This window comes from Pezoporus wallicus, unplaced genomic scaffold (genome assembly GCF_028554395.1).
Source record: "Pezoporus wallicus isolate ANWC-B61680 ecotype Strahan unplaced genomic scaffold, APGP_CSIRO_Pwel_v1 contig_3817, whole genome shotgun sequence".
NCBI classification, from domain to species: Eukaryota; Metazoa; Chordata; class Aves; order Psittaciformes; family Psittacidae; genus Pezoporus; species Pezoporus wallicus.
This window is the reverse complement of record NW_026635157.1, coordinates 1126107-1149708: the sequence shown is the minus strand read 5'-3', so window position 1 is coordinate 1149708 and position 23602 is coordinate 1126107. Positions and strand designations below refer to the sequence as shown.

The 23602-nt window shown below is 38.2% G+C and overlaps 1 protein-coding gene across 4 annotated transcripts in view; it reads right to left on the bottom strand.

Moving 5' to 3' along the window:
* The window catches only part of ESR1 (estrogen receptor 1), a 156587-nt gene that overhangs the window by 17538 nt on the left and 115447 nt on the right, over nt 1-23602 (bottom strand). For all 4 annotated transcript variants that reach the window (XM_057405859.1, XM_057405866.1, XM_057405884.1 and 1 more), the window contains one exon: nt 7639-7777. In XM_057405859.1, the coding sequence (XP_057261842.1) occupies nt 7639-7777 (139 nt within the window). The remainder of the gene's footprint in view (nt 1-7638; nt 7778-23602) is intronic.

Below are 23602 nucleotides of genomic sequence, written 5' to 3'. Positions count from 1 at the left end.
TATTTACATATTTCTATTATATTTGGTTAGATTTACTTCTATTTCATTAATTTATTCTGTCATGGCATAGACAAGAAAGAATGTCTATCTGCCCAGAGATAAGGAAAGAAATTCAGAGGGAGGAAACCTAAAGTGAGAGTATCTGCATTTTTCAGGAAGTTTCCTTCAAGTATCAAATTTGCTTTTTTATTCTTTTTTTCTTTTTTTTTTTTGGAGGTATGGGGTGTAGTTTACCAAAATCCTTTTCAGTTGATTTACAGCACTTTTACTGTATTTCTTGTTGTTTAAACAAATGCAATATTTTTGGCTACTTACTAAAAAATATGTGCCATTAGTGTCAACACATGAATCACAGTCTGAGAATCAATCACAGCTGTGCAATTGGAGAAGTACTGGACTGGAATTAGCATAATTCAACATGGAATCAGGCTTTTTTCCCTTCAAGAGTTTCTTGAAACTGACATTTGCCAAATAAGAAGTAAAACTGAAATACGAGTTCCAAAAATAATTTTGAGGGAAGAAAAGAGGCAGGAGCAGAAGGAATCCCTAAGAGAAGCACTCTGTTTTCCTCCACTGAGCTGGACAGTTTTGTTTATACACTTTCATACAACCAGCCCCTTGAGTTACTGCTGTTGGCATTATTATTCCCCAAAACAGGTGGAAAAAAGTGGTTGCCCACACACAGCAGCAGTTTTCACCCAGCACAGCTCTCTCTTCTACATCAGCAAAGCAACAATCAGGATTGAACCTTAGACTCATACAGGAAATTCCTACCTCTTCCAGTACTGACAAAATCTCCAGCCTGTCATCCTCTGAGGTTTGTTAATTATTTCTTCCATCTCTTTTGGCTTCTACTTGAGCCACCTCGGAACCAAAAGTCTAAGTGTCTTTCTGACTAGACCAACAGAAAATCATCTACCTAGCCAAACAAAGGAAGATATGCTATATATTTCATAGAATCATAGAATGGTTTGGGTTGGAAGGGGCCTTAAAAGATCATCTAGCTCCTACCCCCCTGCCATGGGCAGGGACACCTTCCACTAGACCAGGTTTCTCACTCATTTCAAAAGCAATCAGACCTGAAACATAGTCAATTAACTATTAAGTACCTTTTTAATTATTTTTCATTAGTATAATATTATGTGAGATGGAGCCACAAATGTCAGATAGGAAAAATCTCTCAAATGCTGTTGTAATAATTCTAACAAAACTGATCTGTTTTTTGGTTGCATTTGAGACATTTAGATTACAGATTTATTATGAAGGCTCTCCATTTGGGAATAATAAAATTGCAATAATGGGCTGAAAAAAATGTTATTCTTGTTGACAGGTAGGCCTTTTTCAGTTTAATTTAGTCTGAATCACCTTAGAGCCAAAAATGTTTCAAAATTCTCTTCACACCAGAAATGCAAAGAAAGTTTAATTTTGGGCAAAGAAAATTTAATTTTGGAAACATCAGGATCACAATTCAACATGATCTAGAATTGAGGCCTGAGCTTCCAAGGTCAGAGTGACTAGATGAACCAGAAATCTTAGAACTTGTGTAGGAGCCATCTTGTATTCAGAAATTATTTCATTCTCACTGAAAACTTCTGTTCTGTGCCTACAGACCCACCCAGGAAACCTCTTTTGCTGAACGCTGAAAATTGGGAAGATCATAATGAGAGGGGCTTTTCTTTTATTTTTCATTTGTTTTGGTTTTTTTTTTTAAGAGTTACTAATTTTGATCATTAAGCAGCAACCCCTCAGACTCTAGAAGGGTACTTTTATTTACATTTAGTTGTTTGAATTACAAAATTGGTTAGTCTTTGAATTTTGCTCCAAGGCACAGTAAAGACAGATTTACAATAAACAGAAATTACCTGTGTGCATTATTTAGGAAGTATAATTCTGTCTCTTATAATTTATTTGTTTTCATTCTGTGGGGTCTGCAATATAATAATGCACCTCAAAATCCAGCATAAAGTGAAAAATGAAAGAGAAATTAAATTATTTCAAAAGATTCCTTAACCTTTTGCAAATTGGTCCGCTTAGCTCTATCAGGCAAGTAGTCTGATGACAAGATGATTTTTTGAGTTGGGTTTTTGGCACAGAATCTATTACTATTAAAGATAGGATGAAAATTAAATGTACAATTGTTTTTCAAATTTAAATTGAAGTGCAAATTTGGATATAGCTGTTGACAGGACTATGGGCTTTTCCCCTTTGAAATAAATAAGAGCAGCAGGTCACAAATGAAGCATTCTGAATCAAGTATCTGTGACCACTTTGCTTCCATTTTTCTAATAACTCAGTGGTAATTAATGCATCCACAATTACTCTGTACCAAAAAACTGTCATGCATTTACTCAAGTGACAGACAGGTGTGATGTCCTCAGGCATTTGGAACATTTTACAAGGTGAGTGACTAGTAAAACACGCTCAGAGTTCATCCTGAAACTTTTCTATGTATCTAATCTTCTGTCTGTCAAAACACTGGAAAGCACTATTTCCACAGAAAACCTGAAGGATTCCTTTTAGATGTGGTGAGAAACTTTGAGACCAAAGCCATGAAAGCAGTAAATTATTCAGCTGCCCAGTCATACAGTGAATGCTCTAAGTCTTTATCCTACTCATGCTAGCTGAAGGAGATTCATAGCTTTCTGCATTACTTCGTATGAAAGTCAGGTAAGGGAAAATTCTTCATTCTTCATCTGAAAGATAAAGCTCTTCGTAAGAGACAGTAAACTAGAGGTTAAACAAAAAAAAAAACCCATAAACCTGACAACAGATTAGATTTCTCCATAGAAAGAAGGAAATAATAGAGTAAAAACAGGGAAATACTGACTATACTTAACTGAAATTTTCTTGCACTGTTTTATTTTTGTTGCTGGACTTTTTTTGCAATCAGGATAAGAAAATAACGTAACATGAGAATGACCATACTGGCTCATATTAAAGGTATATTTAGCTCTAGGCTAAGAGTATAGGCATTTGGATCTGCTGATTTCAAGTGATTGCCTCTAGTACTAGATTGGAAGAGATATTAATTTGTGGATTACCATACATTGGATTGTGTGGATTCTCAATGAGTTTGTGACTTTATGCAGTTCCTATCCTCTCTACTTTGTTTCCCGTCTTCTGCTGAGCATCACAGGCAGAAAAGCCAGTCTATTTAGTTAGTCCTTGTACTCTCTTTCTTTGATTGCTTATGCAACCCATCGGATACCTTTCCTGTTTTTTCAATATTCCTGTTAAGATAAGGAAAATCAGAAACGCATGGTGTTCCAAGCATAGATGGAGCACAGATTTAAACAGGGGAATAACAATGATCTGCACTGTTTCTTTTCCCTGTTGCAATAATTCCTGGGGTTGAGAAAGTTGCAGTCTATTCACTTTTTGACTGCTGGAGACCAAAGAACTGCTGATTCCATAGAACTGACTACCGTAAAGTGACACAGAAAGATAATGCAGAATGCAGGTTATGCAGATTATGATTATTCTTCTGTATGAAACTGTACACATTTGCCTACATACAATTTGTACCTTGTTTAATACTTTTTGGAAATCCAACAAGTTCTCCCCCATTCACTTGCTTGTTAATTCTTCAAAGATCTCCAATGTATTCATGATGCATGGCTTTCCCTTGCAAAATGCATTAGGACTCTCTGCCATTATATCATGTTTATTCACACCTCAACCTTTCTTCTTTAGATGGTATCTCATCAGTTTCCTTACGATCGTCACCAGGCTTACTGGACAGGGGTTTCTCCCACCTCTTTTTAAATGCAGCCCTGTGTTTCCCATTTTGCTGATACTGAGGATGTTTCAGATGAGAAGTCATCCACCTCAAGTCATCAATTCAGCTACTTCTACCATGAGTTTCTTTACAGTTATGTTTCAAACCTTCAAGTAACCTCTGATCAGCATGATACATGAATGCAACAAATCCTCTTAAAATGTAATAAAATAGGGCTTTCTTATTCATGAAGAAACATTACATTTTCTTCAAGATTATAAACAGCCTATTGTCAGGCCTGACAAATTTCAGCCTTGCTCTAATGACATTTTTAAAGCCTAGTTTCTTGGGACTGCTCCAGACAGGAAACATCTGGTTTGTCCCGTTAGAAACGTAAGCCTTTACTTCTTCTTATACAAGACAGCAATTTTCAAAAATGGCATACGAAAGATTTGCATTTAGCCTGGGCTTGCTTTCATTGTGTCAAGTACTGTACCTTAATTGCAAGTACTGTGAGTGTGCCATTGTATTTCCTGATTGGGCCTATTTTCTAATTTATAATTATTGTCATTTGAAGTTATTTAATAGCATCATTTATACACTATAAAAAATGTACCAGTTATATGTAATTGGCAGACTGTTAAAGGTCTTGATTTTGAACAAGACTCAAGTGCTTCTGTAGAGTGAGAACAGAATAAGAAAGGGTGCATTACCTCACAAAATACCCTATCTAATTACAAGGCAGCGTGGGAATAGAAAGGGATAATGCGATGATATTCATCCATACAGAATGATATTAGTCTACACATACTGGCAACTTAATTGTTGTATAATCTTTTTTATAAGCAAACCAAAATTTTAAGAGGGAACTTAAAATTAATAACAAAGGGCTGCTTTACAGATATTTTCAAGGAGCCTTCCAAGTGTGAAATGTTACATAGGAAAATTATAGAGGTATTTATCTGAAAATGTAATAAATAGATGCTCACAGAATAATACAGTCTCTAAAAGATCGTCAGAGACAAGACAAGCTCATGTTTAATATGATCGTAGTAGACGGAATGAGCCAGGAGAAAAATCAGATTTATTCAAAAGAAGAGCAAAGTTGGAATGTTATTTCTATGACATTTCAGAAAGATATGAACAAGAAAAGACAGTATTTATTTAGCCAAAAGGTAAAAAAGTTGCACAATAAAACTTGATATGACCTGAGCTTTATGCATGGATGTATACAAAGGACCATTTACCTCCAAGTTTCTAAACAGAAAGAATTTGTTAGAGACAAGAGAAACCCTAACATGAAAAATGAAAGGGATGTGCAAATCAGAGAAGATGTCTGCCTCAGAATGAACACAGAGAGCTAAAGGCATACACAAAACTTGGTAAAGCTCCATATTAACAATACTGAACTTGTAAAAAGTCCAGAAAAACATAGGTTAGAGACAGATAAGGGTTTTACCATGTGTTGTTGGTGACTCTGGATTATAAACAGTAACTAAATGAATATATGCAGATGCTGTTAACCCTAAAGATCAGGTGACAGGGAAAGTGTGATGGGGATTCAGGACAGAGTGCTGTGGATGAAAACACTGAAAAAAGAGTACCCTATAAAGAACATGCTGAAGGGTAAGGAGAGAACAGATGAAAGGAAATTAAGCTACAGCATCCATCTTTTCCTTTATTTTAGCCAATCAATCAGATGCTTTCATTATTTAGATCAACAATAATTTGCACTCTTGTGGTATTTGCCCCAAAACTTGATGCAGTAGAAGGACTCCATTGAGTCAAACAGGCTTTGTATCAGTCTCTGACCTGCTCTCTCAAATCTGACAAACATACTTTTGCCCTTTTTTGAAAGGCAACTTGCTGAAATCAAATTAGCATATTAAACTATTGTTAGCACTAATTAAGTAGTAAATCAACAGTTAACTAAGTAGCGTATCAGTGATTCCCAGGGTCAAGTATTTTATTAATTTAATTTCAGTAAATGACCCTACCAAGTAGAGTGAAGCATGTATATAGTGCCTTAGGAACATATTTCTTGTCACTTGAAAATGAGAAGATGCAACAGATCTACATTTTTAGAAAGTTTGAAAAGTTTGAAAGTCAGAAAACAGAGTCTGATTTGATTATTAAGTTAATTGATTTTTAAGCCCTAAAGTAATATGCAGTTCCAGTTGCATGCAATTGTTTTATAAAATCCATCGGAGTTGGCTTATCTGTGTGAATCAAGTGCACAAACTCCATTATTCAGAACGTGGAGAGTTTTAGTTGAGGAAGACCAAAGTTTCCAATGTTTCCCTAGCTTTTTTTTCTCAGCTATGAGGAGGAAAAATGTTACTCTGACTCTGCTCTTCAGTTTCAATTTTTTCTCAAAACCTGTACCATGGAATGTGGAAAAGATGGATTGGTCTTTGGAATCCATATTACAATTTACAGTAGTTTTCAATAATATGCTATGCTTAATTTTCTACAGTTTAAATTTTACTTCTTATGTACACTAAGAAATAATTTTAAAGCTGTTGTGTTTCCTTCAGAAGAGTATACTTACATTTAGGCAAGCAAATATGTTCTGTATACAAAATGAGAATGTGTTTTATACATATCTAGCTCCATAGCTCACAGGTCAGTGGAATAGGGTTTTTTCTAAGGCAATAAATATAAATACTTCCCTATTCTTATGAAATATTATATTTTATACTGTTAGGCATTATCACTGGTATTTTACTAAAATCACAGAATTCCTGAGATTGGAAGGGACCACCAGGGGTCAGCTAGTCCATTCATTCACTCACTCACCGGCTAATGTTTGCAGTAGCTGAAGGCCCTGCCCTTGACTTTCTGTTGCCATCTGTCTGCTGCAGCTCACTGCTTCTGCATCTGGTGATAAGAAGCTTGCTCAGCTCATAGCTGCCTCATCATATACCCTATCTCCTCAGCTCTTTCTCTACCTTCTGTTTAGACCAAGATGCCAAACTCTGCACTGAAGTGACCAGTGTGCATACGTAAACTCTCTCCTGCCAGCTCTGCTAGGTGGGTGATAGTCGTCAACTAAAGAGGACTACAAATAGAAAGGATTAATGTATCCTAACTAACTTTGCCTGGATTTGCCACAGTCATTTGCCAAAAAACCTGATTACTGGTTGTTCTCTTTTAACACTCTTGTCCAAGGCTGAAATTTTTCATGACTGGAAAAAAAAGAGAAGTCAACTTTGCATTAAGATAGTTAGAATATATGCTCTATATCTATCAATCTTTCTGCTTTTATTTGTGAGGACTTTCAGCTAAAATCCAGGATACTGTTTTATGGCAGAGATGTATATTTTTCTCTCTCACTTAGAAGCACTAACAACATATTAGCGTGACTGACTAAAAAAGGCTCAGGGCAGCAAGCAGGTGTGTATTACACACATGACTCCAGTTTTCAGGAGGAAAAAGAAAGAATAAAATCTTCATGTACTCTCTACAAATAATTAAGATCGCAATTGAGACTACCATGATTTTCTTCCAACATTTTGGATGGCTGCTTGGATAAACCCATTATAACTAAGAATAAGTAGGAGTATTTTAGGTAAGCAGAAATAATTACCTGAATTAAAGTGATTAGAGTTCAGTTTTTAATTTTAATTTCATTTAGTTTTACAACAAGCGGTACAGATTACAAGAGAAATTTTCTGCTGCCTTTGAAAGTGCTTCCAGCAGCAGCTGAAGTTTGGATGAGTTACTTGTCTAATAAATTACCGGCATCATATTTAAGAGCATTTCTAGGTTTTTTAGAGTTCCTTTTCCAGTCTCACCTACTATAACCCTGCTTAACCTACAGAATACTTTCAAATTGTGGGATCAGTAAAATGACTATGAGTTAAAATTGCAGTAGAAATTGGTTAACTTGAATAATTCATAGCAACATGCAGACTGACCTGTCCAGTAATAGGTTAGGTGCAAATAAAAGCTTTCCTGGATGTTCCATGGAGCGCCAGACTAAGCCAATCATCAGTATCTCTAACCAGGCACATTCCAGTAGATGGACCTGATCATGGAGTGTTAAATCCACAAATCCTGAAAGAACAAACAGGAGACAGTGAAAACACTCCGACTTTATAAGAGGAACAATATTATTCAGAAAATCAGGTTTACAAGTGCGTTGAAGATGGATAACCAAAAGGAAAAAGCAGTGAAACAGACATTTATTTTCTTTATATTTTGGGTTGGGTTTTGTTTATCATTAGGTCCACTGTAGCTTCATCCTACAGAACAACTAGCATTTTTTAACCCCCTGGATGTGTGCTGGCTGTACTCCTGTACATACCTTTAAAGTTCAATGTGCTATGAAATACATTTCTCAAATAACAAAGAGGAATAGAAGGAAACTAAGCTTCTCTAAGGGGAAACACTTCACCAGGGGAAAATCCTGCCTCACCAATTTGGTGGCCTTCTATGATGGGTCTACGAAACTGATGGACGGAGTAGAGCAGCTGATGTCATCTACCTGGACTTGTGCAAAGCGTTTGACACTGTCCCGCATGACATCCTTGTCTCTAAATTGGAGCGACATCAATTTGATGAATGGACCACTCGGTGGACAAAGAACTGGCTGGATGGCTGCACACAAAGAGTTGTGGACAACGGCTCAATGTCCAGCTGGAGACCAGTAATGGGTGGTATCTCTGAGGGATCAGTGTTGGGACCGGTCTTGTTCAACATCTTTGTCAGTGACATGGACAGTGGGATTGAGTGTGCCCTCAGCAAGTTTGCCGATGACTCTGAGCTGTGTGGTTCAGTCAATATGCTGGAGGGAAGGGATGCCATCCAGAGGGACCTTGACACACTTGTGAGGTGGGCTGATGCCAGCCTCATGAAGTTTAACAATGACAAGTGCAAGGTCCTACACCTGGGTCGGAGCAATCCCAGGCACAGCTACAGGCTGGGCAGAGAAGAGATTCAGAGCAGCCCTGTGGAGAAGGACTTGGGGGTGTTGGTTGATGAGAAAATGAACATGAGCCTCCTTCAGTGTGCGCTCGCAGCCCAGAAAGCCAACTGTATCCTGGGCTGCATCAAAAGGAGCGTGACCAGCAGGTCGAAGGAGGTGATCCTGCCCATCTACTCTGCTCTCATGAGACCCCACTTGGAGTATTGTGTGTGGTTCTGGTGTCCTCAACATAAAAAGGACATAGAACTGTTGGAACAAGTCCAGAGAAGGGCCACGAGAATGATCAGGGGACTGGAGCACCTCCTTATGAAGATAGGCTGAAAAAATTGGGGCTGTTCAGCCTGGAGAAGAGAAGGCTGCGTGGAGACCTCATAGCAGCCTTCCAGTATCTGAAGGCGGCCTACAGAGATGCTGGGGAGGGACTCTTCATTAGGGACTGCAGTGATAAGACAAGGGGTGACGAGTTAAAACTTAAACAGGGTAAGTTTAGATTGGATATAAGGAAGAAGTTCTTTACTGTAAGGGTGGCGAGGCACTGGAATGGTTTGCCCAGGGAAGTTGTGAATGCTCCCTCCCTCGTGGTGTTCAAGGCCAGGTTAGACAGAGCCTTGGGTAACATGGATTAGTGTGAGGTGTCCCTGCCCATGGCAGGGGGGTTGGAACTGGATGATCTTAAGGTCCTTTCCAACCCTAACTATTCTATGATTCTATGAAACAAAATATAGTTCAAGATAAATTATAAAATATTATGTTCTGTAAAAGTTGTTGATATAATAATTTTTTTATTAAAACATCTGAGAGAGCTGATCAGTCTATTCATAAGAAACCATTCAGAAAAAAAGAAACTGTTCTGGCAAGTCTGAAATAAAACTCATCTACCAATCATTAGGAGTGCAATACCTGCTGTTTTTATGAAAGTGATAAATATTGGGCAGGACAAGTGTCGTCTTTTCCTGTGTTTTGCCATTGTTACTAAGTGCAAAAATTACTTTCAGACTTCACAGGCGGATGGAATAGCATTTGCCTGAATTACAAAACAGCTTGAAACAACAGAGCTGAAACCTAAAAGAGCAGCATTCTTAACTACAAAGCACTGATCACAACACTCAAGAATGAAATTGGCAGAAAGGAACTGCTGTCTGTATATGGAGTACAAACTAAATACCATGTATTCCATTAAGCATTGCCTTAGTATGCCGACACATACCAATAATGCTTTTATCTGAGCTTGAAGCACACCAGTGAAGGGACACAAGTCACCCTGTGGTGTCTGAAGTCTGCAATCAGTGAATTATTAGTCAGCTATATTGCCATCATCTCATGTGGTTGCACTCTAGTCTTCAGCAGATTGGTTTGACTGTTGAAGAAAAGCTGAGCTTGTTACAACCGTGGCAATTCACTTTCCTGTAAAACTGTCCATTCTTCTATAGTATTCTGGATGCCAAAGTGCTTTGCTTTGTTCTCCACACTGTCTTGGCATCTATTCTCAAATCCCTTTTAAGCCCTACCTTTCTATTAACTTTATTTTTCCCCATCACACATGAAATTTCAGATTGCACTGAGGCTAAGCAATCTCTACAAAAACTAAAGAAAGATAGTAAAAAAGAAAGCTAATAAATTACTTCACTAGAATTGTAGAGGAGGGATATTTTGTCGGCCTGCTCTGAGAATAGAAATATACTGCTCAAAAACACTGACATCTTTTAAAGTACATGAACATAAATATTTTGCATTAAAAATTCCTAAAAGGATTGGCCAAAAATATTATTGCTGTCTGGAACATTAACTCTGATTTCAGAGAAGCTAAGGTAGTCGCAAAAAACTAGGATGAAAAAGAAAACTGATTGTGAGTTCATAGTTTATAGCATTAAATACTCTAGCAGCCTGACATTTGCTTTAGATTCTATAACAAAACAGCTAAACCAAATCTTGATTAATGCAGGTTAAAAAGTCTGTAGTATAATAGTACACATCAACTGTAATTCATAACAAACTTTATCAAATTACCTTGATGGCTTTTTATGTAACACTATAATTTCAGTTGTTAAAAATAATAGTTTTGATGCCACAGACTTCTATGAGACATTTGATTTTGTATAAATATGCAACAGGTTAACTGAATTAAAGTATTTTAAATGACACATGTCAGTATATAATGGCAAAATGCTAATGAACTGAACTGAAGGAATGCCTTAAAGTTTACTTCTTTATCCTAGACATTTTTTTAATGATGCCATAGAAAACCAGAAATCGTGATTCAGATGTCATGATGGCATGCAGGAAATAATGCAAAAAAGAAACCCTAGCTGATAATGTAAGCAGTCTAAATAACTCACTAGCTTCATCATAAAAAATATAGACATAATTTTAAAACCAAGAACATTAAGCACCTATATAAGATGGAAACAGTAGCGGCTATGAAGAGGACTTGGATGGAGAAAAATCAGCCCAGTTTGAGCTTCCAGTGGGAAGCTGCATCTAGTAAAGACACTGAATAAAAATCCAGGAAAATTCTGAATAAGGAAGTCAAATTTCCTCTGTATTACCTGAATCTGGTAACCATTCTTCAAGCAAGGTGAGAATTTGGACAGAATGATATACATCAAAGTGAATAAAACCTTGAAATACATGCCCTCTAGCGAGGAATAAGAGTAATTTAGGTACTCTACATGAAACTAGACTAAAGGGGTTAAAAGACTACAATGGGTGCCTATCTAAAGAAAAAAGAATGGCATAGCAAAAGGTAACAGCATAACATACTGAAGCCCATGCTGGAAGCTAAGCCTACTCTAAATGGCTACAAATGAGGGGCCATTGTTAACAATAGAAGTAGTTATTATCTAAGCAACATACTAAGTTTTCATTAATTTGCTATCATTAGAAACATTAATCAAGATTTAATTATTATTTTTAAAATGTACTCTTGGTCAAGCAAGCTAATTCAGAATAGCCCTACAGAAGGTTAAATTAACTGATGAATAAATCATTAGTCATTTCATCACTCAGAGCATGATGCACTTTAATGTTGCTAAAATTATGTGCAGTTGTGCACTGCATTCTCAAATATCAGTGTTTTTTAATGCTGGCAAGTTTTGGAAGAAAAAGTATTTTTTAATTCTAAATTCTTGTTTATTGTGCTTTAAGGAAAAAGAAAGACCTTCATTTCACTGCTGATACATTAATTAACCGCAGCTTATGGATATAACCTACATCTGACTCCATGCAGCAGACTGACCAACTGCATGACTTTATAAGACATATCAAAATACTTGTGTGACTAAACCCCACAAAACCTAAACTGCCATTAAGCCATTCACATATGATATGCTTGGCAGGAGAAAGACACTTACAGAATAAAAGCCATGGCTGAACCATCTCTTTTTCACACATAGATAAATTAACAGTATTTGAGAATGTTGCCAATACAGAACACAGTGACTGTTCCACAAACTCATGTATAAATATGGAAATCTGAACTTCTGAAAAGCCAGTAGGGTCTTCTGAGCATGCAGCTAAGAGTAGGTGGCAAATACATTTATGTTCTGTGTAGAACACAAAACTGTATGTTCAAATGTTCAAACTAAACTGATTATCCTAATATAAAGCAGCAGTATATGCTACATCAGTGATGATATGATACAAATCTCTTCCAGACAAGACTGGAAGACACCCTGATGCGGCAGTGGGTCCATGGAGGAAAAGTTGTAACAAACCCCCTATTTTGGCAAGCATGACTCCCTCAAGGTGACATTAGACTTGGGAATGCAAAATTGTATGACCCTACCATCCTAGAAAAGGAAAGCAGCAACCATCTACAACAGGTATGAGCAAATCTCTCTGTAAACAGAGACTGACCCCCAAAGGGAAAGGTTTCCACGAAAGAACACAAGGACTGCAGGAAGCAGTATTAGGTAAAACATATATCCCTGACAATGGAGAAGTGCTTTATGCACAAGACTGATTCCAGTAAGGAACAACGTAAAGCTCAGATGGTTTTCATTTATTGCTACTCTAACAAACATTATGCACCTTGCACAAAAATTATTTCAAAATACATTTATCAGGTAAATGCATGATTTCAAAATGCATTTTTTAGGTAAATGAGAACAATAATCAACAATAACATGTCAAATTTTACTAATTAAATATTTTGAAACTAATATATTTATATTTGCCTTTGTGGCTTTTCACCCAATAAAGTAACTTTCTATTTTATCAGAAACAATTTCTATAGCAATTAACATTCTCTGAAACCAAATATCCAGTGTCATTGCAGATTTAATCCTACAACAGTAAGTCCTCTAATGGGTACTTACTAGCAATTTGGGGATCATTTAATTATCATAATTTCTCAGCTTCTATTAATATTCCTAAAACACAACTGCAAGTGTCCAGACTATTCCTCCTTTCACAACAAATGATTAAACAATCTTCTTTTTTTCATCTGATCCAACTATAAACCCATCTATCTGTTTTTACCATACTTCCTAACTACAATGAAGAGAATAAATCTCAGCCAGTTTTTGCAAATCAATAAAAAAAAATGTGCCATAAAGAATTATTCTGTCTTCAGGTGCTTTGAAGGAAAATAAAGTAAAAGCAGTAAAAAGTTTTAAAAGCAATAGCAAAGGTCCACCTAGCAAAGTATCCTTTTTACAACAGCAATTGATACCAGATGCTTATGGTAAAACATACAGTAGGACAACCATATGCTTCTACAGGAAGCTTTCTCAAGCTCCAGAGGTATGCGGCTCAGGGACTTTCAGAGCCAAAGATGGTCTTTTTCTGCTTAATGTTCCTTAACATTTTTCCCTCCAAGTTTGTCCAGATGCTTTTTGAACACACTTAGGCATTTAATCCACTTGATATTTTTTTATATACTCTGGAAATAGTAATCTCCAGTAAGAAGTTTCACACTCTGAAGTTTACACTAGGAAAATAATAATCTCCTGTCCTATCCTTCTTTGAGCATTTTCCAGTTCAAGTATATTCTTTCAGAGACAGTGAGACTGGGACTGCACAGCTTTACAGTCTGCTCTTGTCTTCATCACCTTAGTCAATTATAATCCATAATTTTTATCACTATTATCCATGCGGTTTTTTTCCAGCTAATTTATGAATATGCTGAACAACATAGGTCTAACTATTGAACTCCAAAGGTTATCTCTTTCCTAAGTGTCCTTCCTGCTTGTCTGGAAAGTCTTTAACCTGGTAGCAAGAGGAATTTTTATAATAGCTCCTATAAGAAAAAATATAGGATTTTATTCTATAAAAAAATGTTATGGGAAATCAGAACATTCCTACATCGTGTGTCTTAAATCTGCTCAGATGAACCGCTATTTTTTCTATCTTAATGCAGTGTTTTGAAAAGTGGCAACAACCACAGAAAAGGCTGTTATTTACTACTCAGTACAATATCTCAGCTATGCAACGGTCATGTAATAGGCCACATTTGGAACAAAACACTAATTAGGTTGGCAAAGACAGCAGGGAAGTAGTGGCGAGTGCTGCAACCTAATAGCTAGCAACTGTTCAATAAAGCAACCAAATTGAAAGGTTTATATAGACACAAATACCAAAGTAGATGAAACAGACGGGCCCAAAAATAATTCCTACGGCAAGTTCTGTTCTCAAGAAACAGCCAGCAAGAGGAAAACCAGCATCCATTTCCCCTAACCTAAAGCACACTAAAGGACCTAAAGGATAGCTCAGTCACCACTGATCAAGATGGGATATCTGAGCTTGTTGTAGTGCCATGAGGTCAGTGCCCAACCTCTCCGCTTCAAGCAGTGAGGCGAGTCCCCATCTATGCATTTATCTAGCACATGACAGTGTGATCTGAACTTGCATGGATCACTCAGCCTCTTCAATCCTAAAGACTGAGCCTTGAAACTTCTTAGTTAAGAGGTGGCTGAAACTAAGAAGTGGCTAAAACTTGCACCATGACTAGAGCCTGGTCTGTACAGAACAGCAAGTACAGCAAAACAGAGCCCAAAACCAAGTGAATTGGAAAACTGTAAACACTGCTTTCCATGTCTCAGTATTCACACAGCTATTTCTATGATTCGACTTACTCCTACTTCCTTCCACAGCTCAAAATTATAAGAAAATTTTATAAAGTCCTCCCTCCTGAGGGTACTTAAAGTATGACAGGGACATATTTGCCTGTTTATACAACTCCAGTGTTTTAAATTAAGAATTATTTTGAAGACAACATCAGAAATCTCTAAATTCCAATATTTTCAAGCCAAATATTTTGCTAAAAAAATGGTCTCGTAAAAAGTAGTCTCATTTTCCATTTTTTTTTAAAGGGCCATTGCTTTTGTTTCTGTAAGTGTGGTCAGAAAAAAATTAACTACAATTTTCTTGGGTTCTAGGGAGGAAAGACTACAAGACAAACACAGAGCAAACAGCACAATTTAAAGAGCCTTTAAATACTTTGTTCTTTCAGAATTCTCCATTTTCACTGCTTCTATAATTATAATATAGTGGAATACCAATCCAAACTTAGACAGTCTCCTCTAAGCCTAAATAGTCTGTCAGAAATGAAACGAGATTGGAGAGAACAGCATCTGCTATTAATTAGTGCTAATTCCTTTTAAACAATTTACTTCACATTTGCCATTTTCAGCTCTAATAGTTCTAAACTTCCTTCTGAGAAATAACAATTGCAATTTACAGGCATAAACATAATACAAATTAGAAACGTCTGGGGTTTTCTGGGCAAAACCCAAAGTCAGAAAGATCATGAGGCCCTGGTCTCACAGTCTGTATTTGTACTGGAAGTCAAGATCAAGAGAGCTTTTACCCTTCTTCACAGGAGGTTTCCATCCTGCCTGAGCTCACCTTAGGAGACTGGCCTTAAGTTTTGAGAGGCATGACATACCAGCCAAAGTCCCCTCCTGATGCTGTCCCTGGAGCAGGATGATGCATGGACGCCACATTTGTTGCTTTTCTGTCAGATTCCATTTCTAGGAGCTGGTCTATTCTGCTTCCACCTAAAAGCTGCGCTGTGATGATTTCAAAATGCATTTATCAGGTAAATGAGAACCATTTCAACTCTTTTGTGTAAAGTTATGACTTGCACTCAATTGTTTCCGCTTAGCACAAAAAGTGCCTACTTTTTCAGGCCTGTCCAGTACATATCTTTTCAGGATGAGGAGACTAAAAAGTTCCTGAGGCCAGCCCTAGTCCCCACAGCCAATGCCTTGTTAAGTACACCAATCTCTCCCTTCTTCTTCAGGTACATGCCAGTTTAAACTACAACCAAAGGTATCCTGCATGAATCAGATATAATAAATACTGTCCTATTTCAAATCTCCTATGTCAAAGCAAGCTTGTAGAGAAGTTAGCCAAGTGGAAGTTACCTACTCAAAGTCTATACTCTGCACTAAGATTTGGATTTAGGGCCATGGAAACACCTCGGGGGTAGACACAGATAATCACCACTGGTCGATTACATTGCCTTTTTCTGACAAACCCTTGCCACAATTTAATGAAACTCTGCTGTCTTGCTGACAGAAACATGAGAAGACCACAGCACAGCGCTGGCTTGGCTGGCACTGCTCCTGGGGAGATGGCCCACGTGCTGGCGCAGCAAGGCTGTGGGAGCACCCAGCCCAGTAGCCAGACCCTAGCTTTGGAGTGTGAGTTTTGAGGAGAATGAGCTCTCACTGAGCAGCTCCCCAGGCAAGTTATTCTGCAGGATTTGATTGCCTGGGAAAATCGGTCACATGCTGGTGGATGGTCAGGCTGTGCATCCAAAGCTTGAGGTGTCTTCCTCACTGTGCTCTCCTGAGCACAAACACTGCTTGGAGAGAAGGCAAGCTGTGTTGTCTTGTAGCTCAAGCCCATGGCTGACGCACAGCACAGACATATTCGGTGGAGCTAAGTGCTTTTGTGTCCTGACTTTCCTTGCCTGCGTCACTGAGTCTGTCTTGGCTAAAACATAGGGTTTATTTTGTAATAGTTTCACTTTGTTAACCAAAGATTATTCCGGAATGTGCATTAGCAGTGCCAGTTAACACAAATACGTTGAGGCCTTCTAACATGGAACATAATAAAAAGTAATCGGCACTCACATAGCACTTTACATTTTCAAAGCACAGTAGAGCCATTAAGTATTATTAAATGTATTTTATAGATAGAACACAGAGAGGTTAAGTGCCTCATCCAGGAGGAGGAAGGATTAGGATTCAGGTGTGGCAGGCTCTCAGCACGCTCTCTAGTCCTTTCGGCCACAAAAATCTTTGGGATGGAGAAGCCTCCTTGAACGCAAGTGCAAGTGCTGTTTCTTGTAAATCAGTAAAAAGGTAAAAAAAAAGGAAGCAAATGAACTCTTCTGAAAGAGAAAAAGAAAAGAAAGCCTTACCAAGTCAGAGCTGGGGGGGCAACTGTTTACAGTGTGAGCATAAAACATGGATGCAGGGAAAACTAACATTAATTCTTAATTGGTTTTAAAACACTAATCTAGGCAAGGAAACTGGCTATATTTAAAAAATCATATGCCTCCAGTAAACAAGCAGTTTTGCAAGCTATTAAAATAATAATAAAACTTAATTATCATTAATTATAACAAAAACTACTTTATAAGATTTTTGCTAGCGAAGGCTGCCTGCCAGTATGCTAGTGAAAGTTTATCATACTGTTTTTATAAAGCAAGAAGGGAGACATATGTATGTTTTCTGTAGAAAAGAACAAGCGCTTCAAATGATCAACAAAAAGTGATGTTCATCATTATTACATGATGAATTCCTGCAGCACTGTATAGCAATTATTTAAAGCATGTTAATTATCCCCAGACTGTAAACCAGACGTCTGAGACTCAGCCTACACTTTGACAACAGCAACTTTATGGTTCTTTTGCCATTGAGTGCTATTTCTCAGGGAGTTCAGGCGTGCAAATAAGATGCACAGGATGTTGTGCACATACTGAGAAGGGGACAATGGCAGCCTTTCCCAGTGAACAGGCCGTGCGAAGGCTTTTCTTTTGGAGGGTGTCCTCTGAATCTTTCCCTGAACAGGTGAAGGATGATACTACACAAAATTTATTAGCTGCTGACTAAAATACACAGTATGAAGTAATACATCTCTGCTTTCTTGTCTCTGCAACAGTTAATTACATTATGCTAAATTTATACCAGTTTTCAGGCCAGTTGCATGTAAGTTTTAGGGTACTTTTTAATTTGTCTTTTTGTTAGAGGTCACTGCTTTGCAAAATGTTTTCCATTAAAGCAGATCCAGACAAAGTAACTCAAGGGGCTGGTTATGCATTCTTGCCTGACTTTTACGAACTCAAAAGACATGCTCATAAATACAAGCTGTCCTCTCTACCTCATTGTTCCCTTTTCTTCCCCTCCCTGCCCCACTAGGCTGCTAGTCTCCTGGTCTGTTCTGCTGGTTTAAGTGTTCAGCCAACTGGTGACAAGATGAAGGAGGATGAAAGGTGAACGATGGGCAGCTATGAAGTACCGATCACCACGGACAGTTTACACTTCATGTAAACCTGCACTGAGACTTGAGGTCATGTCCAGCGTGACTTGGATTTTTCTGTATGTTCAGCTGCACCCAAGAGAGCACAATGTTTTCAGCATTTGTTTAACCTCTTTACTAAAGTATCAGGCTGTGTTTCAATCACAAACTAAATAAAATGTAAATAAGTGATGATTTTGTGGCTGTAAAGAAAAAGCATTTGAGGCAAAAGGTCTCTTTAAGCAATCACTCTAAGCTATCTCTCTAAGCAATTTCTTTTTTTAAGCAGACGACAGTCACTGGAGGGAGAAAAAGGAAGCAGACTGAAGTAGATTTTTTCACAGCTTTTTAAATGATCCCAGCATGCCTCTGTGAGGTTTTAAATGGACACTTCAGTACACAGTCATCAGGGGAAAATTTTAAAACGAAAGATCAACCAGTGAGCCTTCCCAGTTGTTTTCCCCTTTTACAAAGTGCACTCTGCTTTTACTACATCCTTCCACTGATTTCATAAGCACTTGAATTGGCAAAGGCACTTTGGATTGGGCAGTTCTTTAACAGTACGAGTGAGAGCAGCCAGGTGTGATGTGTTCTGTGCAGGGCTCAGAACTGGCTTGGGCAGCATCACACGCCTGGTGCTCGCTGTAGCCACAGGAGATAGACCTTGCTAGAGGAAGAGGGCTCTGAACAAACACAGGGTGGGCAAAGGCAACACAGATATGTCACACAGTCCAATGGCCACATGGGTGGCAGGATGGGGGTGGAAAGCGAACAAAACTTATTTAGCCATTAAAGAGCCTGAAGACCTACTCTACCACAGACAGTTCAATTGTACTTCTCTGCACCTCATTTTTTCCACAAATGTTAGGGTATAAAATTATCTCCATTGTTCATTTTTTTAATCCTTTTTATTCCATTAATTATAAGAGCTGTATGAAAAACCTGAAGGTAGTCATAACACAATCAAGAACATTTTAGAAAAAGAGATAAAATTACCTTTGCAAGGTCAAAGGCTTGAGGCTGATCAAAAGCAGTGATCAGCCTCAGCTACTCTTCTGAACTAACATTATTGAAGGAAGGAATTAGAAGCTGAAATTTATTATTATTAACCCTACCCATTCTGAATGTCTCTAAAATCCTGGTTTATACTTTTGATTATTTGGAATACTATTAAGTCTTTAAGAAACAGTTTCACCATTGCAAATTATATCTCCACCCATGCCTGAGAGATTGAGAAATGTCACTTCTGAATTTAACAACTTTTTTACTCAAACAATTTTCACATGATGAACTTGGGAGAGCTATGCTCTCCCTTTCTTCATTCATAAAGTCATAGAATCATAGAATCGTTAGGGTTGGAAAGGACCTTAAGATCATCCAGTTCCAACTCCCCTGCCATGGGCAGGGACACCTCACACTAAACCATGTCACCCAAGGCTTTGTCCAACCTGGCCTTGAACACCACCAGGGAGGGAGTATTCTTAATTTCCCTGGGCAAACTATTCCAGTGCCTCACCACCCTTACAGTAAAGAACTCCCTCCTTATATCCAATCTAAACTTACCCTGTTTAAGTTATAACTCATTACCCCTTGTCCTGTCACTACAGTCCCTAAGGAAGAGTCCCTCCCAAGCATCTCTATAGGCCCCCTTCAGATACTGGAAGGCTGCTATGAGGTCTCCACGCAGCCTTCTCTTCTCCAGGCTCAACAGCCCCAACTTTCTCAGCCTATCTTCACACGGGAGGTGCTCCAGTCCCCTGATCATTCTCGTGGCCCTTCTCTGGACTTGTTCCAACAGTTCCATGTCCTTTTTATGTTGAGGACACCAGAACTGCACACAATACTCCAGGTGAGGTCTCATGAGAGCAGAGTAGATGGGCAGGATCACCTCCTTCGACCTGCTGGTCACGCTCCTTTTGATGCAGCCCAGGATATGGTTGGTTTTCTGGGCTGCAAGTGCACACTGCAGCTGGCTCATGTTCATTTTCTCATTGACCAACACCCCCAAGTCCTTCTCCACAGGGCTGCTCTGAATCTCTTCTCTGCCCAGCCTGTAGCTGTGCCTGGGATTGCTCCAACCCAGGTGTAGGACCTTGCACTTGTCATGGTTAAACTTCATAAGGTTGGCATCAGCCCACGTCACAAGTGTGTCAAAGTCCCTCTGGATGGCATTCCTTCCCTCCAGCATATCGACCAAACAGCTCAGAGTCATCGATAAACTTGCTGAGGGCACACTCAATCCCACTGTCCATGTCATCGACAAAGATGTTTGTTAGTGACAAGTCTAGTGAACAAAGCATTAAGCTTTCTGTTCCTCAGTCTATTCCATCCAAGGATCTAGTACTCACCAGTGAACCAATTAACTTTCAATTAACACTCATTGCAGCAGCATCTGGAACTAGCAGAAAAAAGGATTATTTTGTAACCCAAGGATAAGAAGGAAAAACTGTCAAGTCTGTAGTAAAGTTGAAGATTAAAACTGCTTCAAGACTACAAATAGAAATTACTGAGAACATAATGTGCTGTACCCAAGAAATGAAGTATAACCTCAGAGTTCATGGTCCGGTCATTCTTTATAGCCATTAGGAAATAAAACTAGTTTGACTAAGGCACCTGCATTCATTTTACTTCTTCAGACTGTTCACTTTTAGAGAAGGCTTATTTTTGTCTATTGCACTTGTATGCGTGTAACAAAAACTATGTACATATATGTATAGTTTTGTGTTCCTTGCATTGGTTGGTACCTACATCAAAACAGAAACACAGGTATATATAAATGAGGCTCAAATGTTTATTTCCCCTCCTTTTTGCCCCTACATGACTGGTTTTGAACAAAACCCAATCTCTGAAAAAAATATCTAAGAAATTGTAATGACACATCAAAGAGAAGAAAGACAGCAAAATTAATTGCAGCAATTTCCTTTAACCACTACAACAACAAGAGCATTTTAGCAGCTGTGTGGGAGTGTCATCATATGACAGAGCAAAGGAATACATTGCAGGGAAAGCAAGACACTGGAATGCAGTGGGCCATTTATATTCATTTTCTTGTCCAGGGAAACCTACTAAGTTAGCAAGCACATCGTTCATTTAAGGCCCTTTTCTTGCGCACTTTCCTTCGAAGGATAACAAATCCAAGGCACATTTCAGCATCCACAAGCCTTCAGGAAGCCTCAGGAAAATGTTGCATATTGCATGGACCAGCCTTAGGTCAAAACACAGGTGCTGCACCTGGAGAAGCACCACCTTGTATTTAAGCTCCTGTACTGCCTACTGATACATATGCTGAAGACAGAGCTTGTGGGAAGCACTTTGACAGAGCATTTTACATTGGAATGTGACAGGTTGAGTAGTTTAAAACACTCTGGAGAACAGGTCAGATTTCACAAAATGAAAATAAACAAGTAAAGCCAGGCTGTTTTTTTCTACCAGGGAGCACAGAATATCTCTCTCAGCTACTTCATCTTTGTTTTCAGCACTCCACCTGGCACCTATTCCTACTCAGCATTGTGAAAGGTATCTAAACAGCTAGGAAACCTAGGACCCTTTTTTCCAAAATTGTCTTCTTTTAAACAGGTGACTGAAATATTTGAAATCTTAATGAACTCTATTCTTTCATATTAAAGTGTTTCATTTCACTTGAAGAAAACACCTAGGCAAAAAGGTCCAGACCCCTCATTTTCTATTAAGTGAAAATGATTCTTCCATGAAACAAAGAAATTAATTTTTCACACACAACTCTCATGGAGACATCTGGAAAAGCTTTGGAACAGAGTACAAGCTCATCCAAAGTAACTGGACCTATAAACTCTATTTGTCATCCTTTGTCAGGACTGGAAAGTTGCATGGAATTCCATTACATTAAAAAAAAAGCACAGTAATATCTTCTAGTAAGTACAGTAGCAGAAAATAAAGATTAGAAGAAAAATGTAACTTAACATTCAGCAAATTTCCCCTGGAATTATAATTTGATTTTTTTTTCCCCAAACTGGTAAAAAAGCAGCATCTTTCACATTTACAGAGAAAACTTGATTTATTTGGTTTTTCTTTTTTGCTTTCACCTGCATACAGGATATGAGTTTGACAGACTCCTCATGGATAAGAATAAAACCATTAGCTTGGATCAGGAAATAGAGGCACTTTACACAGTTCAGACAGGAGACTGTTTAATAAATAGCATCACTATAATGACCCTCAAGGCATAATTTGTTTCATATATAGAAGACTTTCTGGCTGAAGGCTTTTGTCCTCAGAAGCAAAACTGTGTTAGACATAAGACCCCTGAGGCAGCAAATGTAATCTGATTGCTACCCAGATGACGTTGCCCACAACCGATGATATCCAGAAGGTTCTTGGGTTCTAGTTATATACTCCTGTAAGTGCACATGTATGTTTAGAAGCACCTATGAACACACTTGAATATAGTACTATTCCCCACAGACTTCAGATATTACCAGTCTGTTCAGAGACTCACAAGGCCAGAGATACAATATCAGGCTGGCAGCTTGTTGAGAAGAGAGAAATCAACTCATTAGTTTTATACTATGCTTCACAGAATCACAGAGTGGTTGAGGCTGGAAGGACCACCAAAGGCTATCTAGTCCAACCTCACTTGCTGAAGCAAGGTCACCTAGGATTACTCAGGACTGTGCCCAGATGGCTCTCAAACATGTCCAGAAAAGGTTTTCTGGGGAACTTATTCCAATACCCAGGCACCCTCACGGTAAAAAAAGTTCTTCCTCATGTTCAGGTGTTTTATCTTATGCCTGTTGCCTCCCATTCTATCACTGGCACCACAGAGAACTTCTGACATACCACCATCGAATTGTTTCAGACAAGCTGATACCTCCAACTCCCACGTACTTGAAATCAGCACTTAAAAGTTACTCCACAGCATTGCTTGTAAATAAAATATCTCTTAGGAAAGCTGGTAACACTTATTCACTGTTAGCTGAAGAAGAACAGATTTGAGTTCATCAGACTGCAGTGATGCATTTTTACCAAAATATCTAAGAAGCCCTATAAGGTACAAAAGGCCTCATCTAAAATTTAAAGAAAAGAGCACTCTGAACTGTCTGCTGAAATAAGACAGTAAGGAAAATGTATTTATGTTGCCTGGCAGTGTCTCATTCTAATGTCAGGATCTTTCTCAAACACCTGACCAAAAGAGGCTCCTTGAGGAAAAAAAAAAATCAAGCCAACAACACCTGGCATAGAACAAAGCCACAAATATAGAGAAGAAAAAAAGCTGAGGAACATAGCTGATTTCAAATGCATTTGGTATTTTCATATAGTATATTGTTTCAGACTTTGTTATAATTTATTTTTCTTTAAACATACTTAGCAGTATCAAAGATGTCTTATCAGGGTAGCTTTGCATAACACCTGGATAAAAGAGCATGTAAAGCCTCTGCAAGATATAAGCCACATTTAGGGGAAGAGAGGCATAGTGGTGAGGCATAGAACAAGAGCATAACAAGAAT